Below are 4,896 nucleotides of genomic sequence, written 5' to 3' on the forward strand. Positions count from 1 at the left end.
CCTTAAGAAAGTAATTTATGAGATGAGGTGCCTGAGTGGCTCAGTCAGTTAAGTCTCCCACTTTGACTCAGGTCATAATCTCACATCTTCTGCGTCCTAGCCCCATGTTGGGCTCTGTGCTGACAGCTCAGAGCCTGGAGCCTGCTTCAGATTCTCTGCCTCCCTCTCTCTCTGCCCCTCCCCACTTGGGCGTTCTGTCTCTCTCTCTCTCTCTTAAAAGTAAACATTTAAAAAAAATGTATTAAAAAAGTGATTTATGAGAGAATGTGAACAAAACATTCCCATGGATAGACATGTATGTTCTAAGTGAGATGATTACTATAGTGACAAGTTGTTTAATCTTGTGAAAGTTCCCTCAACTATGTACCTTCAAAATATAAAATGTGAGGGCAGCCTAAATCACTCCTATAAGATTTCAAACCCTATATTTAGATTATCCATAATCCAGACTAGTTTTTATAATATTGAGGTAAAAGAAAAATCATTAGAATATTTTTATGTTTTTATAAAAAAGAGAATAGTTACAAGCTTAATCTTGAAACATTAGAAGAAATAGCTTCTGCTTAAATGTTACCAAAAGACATTTTTTATAATCCATGGCCTGTGATTGTGTATACTCAACAATAAGAGATCAATCTTTAACTTCAGATCATGTTATTACTTGAATGTAAGGTCCAATAGGAATTGGACAGAGTTGCTGAAGGGGAACATGTGTTTTTGGCTTTCATAGATTATTCACCATCATGGACATTTTAAGATTTTATATTCTATCCTCAATCTTCTTTTAACTCTTTTATTTTCTATAGGGGAACATACATTCTCTGTTCGAAAGTGGGGAAAAATGATCAGCGATGAAAAACCACACAGTACCCAAAGAATTCATTCTTCTAGGGCTATCCGATGACCCAGAGCTCCAGACTGTGATTTTTCTCTTTTTAATTATCACATATCTATTAAGTGTCACTGGAAATTTGACCATCATCACTCTCACCTTGGTGGATTCCCATCTACAGACCCCTATGTATTTCTTCCTCAGGAACTTCTCTGTATTAGAAATATCCTTTACAACTGTCTGTATTCCTAGATTTCTGGGCACAATTATCACCAGAAACAAAACAATTTCATACAATAATTGCACTGCTCAGTTGTTTTTCGTCATCTTCATGGGTATAACTGAGTTTTATCTTCTAACTGCCATGTCCTATGATCGCTATGTAGCCATCTGTAAACCCCTACATTATGCAACCATCATGAACAAGAGAGTCTGCATTTTACTTGTCTTTTGTGCTTGGCTGGCAGGATTCTTAAATATCTTCCCACCAGTTATTCTTTTTCTCCAGTTAGATTACTGTGGCTCCAATGTCATCGATCACTTTGTTTGTGACTATTTTCCCCTCTTGCAGTTATCTTGCTCAGACACATGGCTCCTAGAAGTGATTGGCTTTTACTCTGCAATAGTCATACTGCTTTTCACTTTGGCATTAATAATTCTATCCTACATGTTCATCATTAGAACAATTCTGAAACTGCCTTCCTCCAGTCAGAGAAAAAAGGCATTTTCTACGTGTTCCTCTCACATGATTGTCATTTCCATCTCTTATGGAAGCTGCATATTCATGTATGCCAACCCTTCCGCAAAACAGAAGGCATCATTGACCAAAGGAGTAGCTATTCTCAATACCTCTGTGGCTCCTATGATGAATCCATTTATATATACCCTGAGGAACCAGCAAGTAAAGCAAGCCTTTAAGGATACTGTCCAAAAGGTTATGTTTTTCCCCAGTAATTGAAGGCATTAGTAACATTACAAGAATGAAGTGCTTGGAAATGCTTTCTATTATTCACACTTTCTCAAAACTCCCTTTCCTTTACTCGAGTTATGTGTTTTCCCCTTTTTTTCCATCCCCCTATTAAAATTTCCCAATCATGGAACTCAATAAATTTGATAATGTGAATATTGTTTCAGAATTTTCTGTGCATTCAAAAGTTTTATTCAAATGTATTTGGATGAAGTAATAAAATTGGGTTGATGATTATGATTTTGAATGGGAGTGGTTTGATTTTGAAGAGACATGAGCTTTAGGTTGATGGTAATTGTGTAAGAGTACATGCAGATTTCTGAACTTTTCATTCTTACTAATAGAAATGAATGTCATTAGAAAATTTTGATTCTATTTGTCATTTCCATGAAATCAATTCAACACAATCATCAGGGGATTGGGAATAAAATATTTATTTAAAGGTTTTAAAAGATTAGAAACTCATACATATTAAAAATCTTTAACTATTAATAATAATTAAGATGCTAATGAGGAAGGGGAGAAGCAAGAGAGACAGGGGTAGAAGATAACATAAAATTTTCCAGCAATTCCTACACTCCAGATCTATTGTTTTCTTTGTATTGAAACATCTAATCCTGACAACAACTTTATGAGGTACTTTTAATTACTATTCTTTTCGGGGATGCCTGGGTGGCTCAGCCAGTTAAGCATCCAACTTTGGCTCAGGTCATGATCTTGCAGTTCATAAGTTCTCCAGTAATTGAAGGCATTAATAGCATTAGAAAATGAAGCCCGGTGTCGGGCTCTGTGCTGACAGTTTGTGGAGTCTACAGCCTGCTTCAGATTCTGTGTCTCCCTCTCTCTCTGCCCCTCCCCCATTCACACTCTGTCTCTCACTCTCTCAAAAATAAATAAAAAATAAAAATTAAAACACTTGAAATTTCGACTCCACGTCACACAAAGAAAACTGAAGCCTAAAACAATCAAGTAACATCCAAAGTCACAAATGCTATTAAGTGGCTCATTTGCCTTTTCAGTCCATGTGTTTGGTCCTAATGGCAAAAGACATAAATGTTCTATGATAATAAACTCACCCTATAATGTCCTAAGCACAAGTTTATAGTAAGTTTATATGCCATAACTTTATTAACTATTTACTTTTCCTTCCTTGTTCATATTTTAGATAGCTAGTTAATAAACCAAAAGCATGAGCCCTGGGTGTCATATGTAAGACATGCATCACTGGGTTCTACACCTGAAACCAAGACTACACTGTATGTTAACTAACTTGAAAATAAAAAAAAAAAAGAAAGAAAGAAAAGAAAAACAAACAAACAAATAAATAAATAATAAACCAAAAGCATGAGGTTATATATTGATATTCAGCATAAACTCCTACAGATATGATTATTACTATTTCTGAAAACATTATTAAATGTGATTTGGTGATCTCTCTTTCCCTTGATCTCTTACTATACACAACTTTATGAATTCTAAAAACTGAATCTGCTCATCTTTAATGAAATGAATAAATGTAAAATATTCTGATTTCTCCAGGGAAATGGTCACTTAAAATAATTATGAAGAGAGTAAAAGACATTTCTTATAACTCTTCCAACCACCCAGTGAAGTCCACTGTAGAGATTTTGTTTAATTCAGGCAGAGAGAATGTTTCACATGAACTCTAATTTGTCAAGAATGAATGAACAGTACCAGAAGTGAATTTCAGTGTAACTATGAAGCTGAACTAGATGCTGCCCATAATTAACTGAACTAATTTCTATTCCTTTTTTCTAATATATTAAGTGGAACATGAACAACTACTTTATTAAACAATTTAATAAAGGAAAAAGACACAGGGTTACATGATCAGTAAAGCAAATTGCTTAGGAGACACTCTCTGAACATGATGTCATTTAATGAGCTTTAATGAAAGAAGAGATAAATGAGTAAATACATAAGATGAAAAAAACCACTTTGAATATTAATGCATTACTAAGGGGGACTTCCACCCAACACAACAGAAAGAATTATTTAAAAAATTTTTATTTCATTTAAAACACCTGAGATGAAGCGGAACCACTCAAAAGGTCCTCTCTCAGACTGTTGAAGGGACACTATTTGGACTCTGATTCTCATGTATTTTTTTTTAAACAGAGTCATTTTCTTACCTTGAGCATCAGTGAATTTGCCATTAACCAGTTTATCAGAGGGCCATTGCGAATATTTACTTGATGGTCAAGATTTAGGGAGGGCAGGATATCAAAATGTTTTAAGAACTAAAGCCATGAAGATGCTTTCTAGCCTTATTTGCCAATGTTAAATGTTATTTTTAAATTTCAATTTTAAATAGCTCAGTGACTCTCTCACAGGAATCCTTAAAAGGCACATCAAACTTAATTGTGATGAAAAGAATGGAAGGAAATGTTTATCTTAACAGAATAAGCCATTACACTTAACTGAAATAAATATAATTAAAATGTATACTTTTAATGTATATTTTCATAAAAAGTATGTTATTTTTATTGTATTATTTAATGTACATTTAGTTGGTGAGATAACCACATGAAGCTAAATTATTCCAAGAGATTTTATTTTTATTATTTTGTATTTAAATTTTTAATGCTTTTTTATTTTTGAGACAGAGAGAGAGTGTGTGCAAGTGGCGGGGAGGGGCAGAGAGAGGGAGACAGAGAATCCGATGCAGGCTCTACTCAGACAGCAGAGAGCCCGATGGGGGACTCAAACTCACCAACCATGAGGTCATGATCTGAGCTGAAGTCGGGCCCTTAACCAACTAAGCCACCCAGGCACCCTTCCAAGAGATTTTAAATGCTGTAATTGGACCAGACATACAAGTGGGATTTAATCTAACAACAACAACAACAACAACAACAGCAACAAAAATAGCTTAAAATATCTTAAACTGTTCCTAGGTAGGAATAATATTGTGGATGGTAGGGCTGTTATTCTAATACTGGTGTATGTGCAACATGAGGAAAAGAAGCAAATGAAAATCAACGTGATATTACGATTTTATCTAATGCTATTCATAGCCAGGGTTCTAATCATGAAATAAAGGAAATATAAATGTTTAACAGATAAAAGGGGGGGG

General features: G+C 34.6%; 1 protein-coding gene across 1 annotated transcript; it reads left to right on the plus strand.

The window, feature by feature from the left end:
• Positions 1 to 851: 851 nt before the first annotated feature.
• LOC125917422 (olfactory receptor 6C3-like) lies at positions 852 to 1,790 on the plus strand. The gene has a single exon (XM_049623627.1). The coding sequence runs from the start codon at positions 852 to 854 to the stop codon at positions 1,788 to 1,790; it is 939 nt and encodes a 312-aa protein (XP_049479584.1).
• Positions 1,791 to 4,896: the final 3,106 nt, after the last annotated feature.

The sequence above is a fragment of the Panthera uncia genome, unplaced genomic scaffold, assembly GCF_023721935.1.
Source record: "Panthera uncia isolate 11264 unplaced genomic scaffold, Puncia_PCG_1.0 HiC_scaffold_1815, whole genome shotgun sequence".
Lineage (NCBI taxonomy): Eukaryota > Metazoa > Chordata > Mammalia > Carnivora > Felidae > Panthera > Panthera uncia.

Bases quoted from the DNA above. Each gene is read 5' to 3' on its own strand.
- LOC125917422 (XM_049623627.1), top strand. From the start codon at position 852: ATGAAAAACCACACAGTACCCAAAGAATTCATTCTTCTAGGGCTATCC.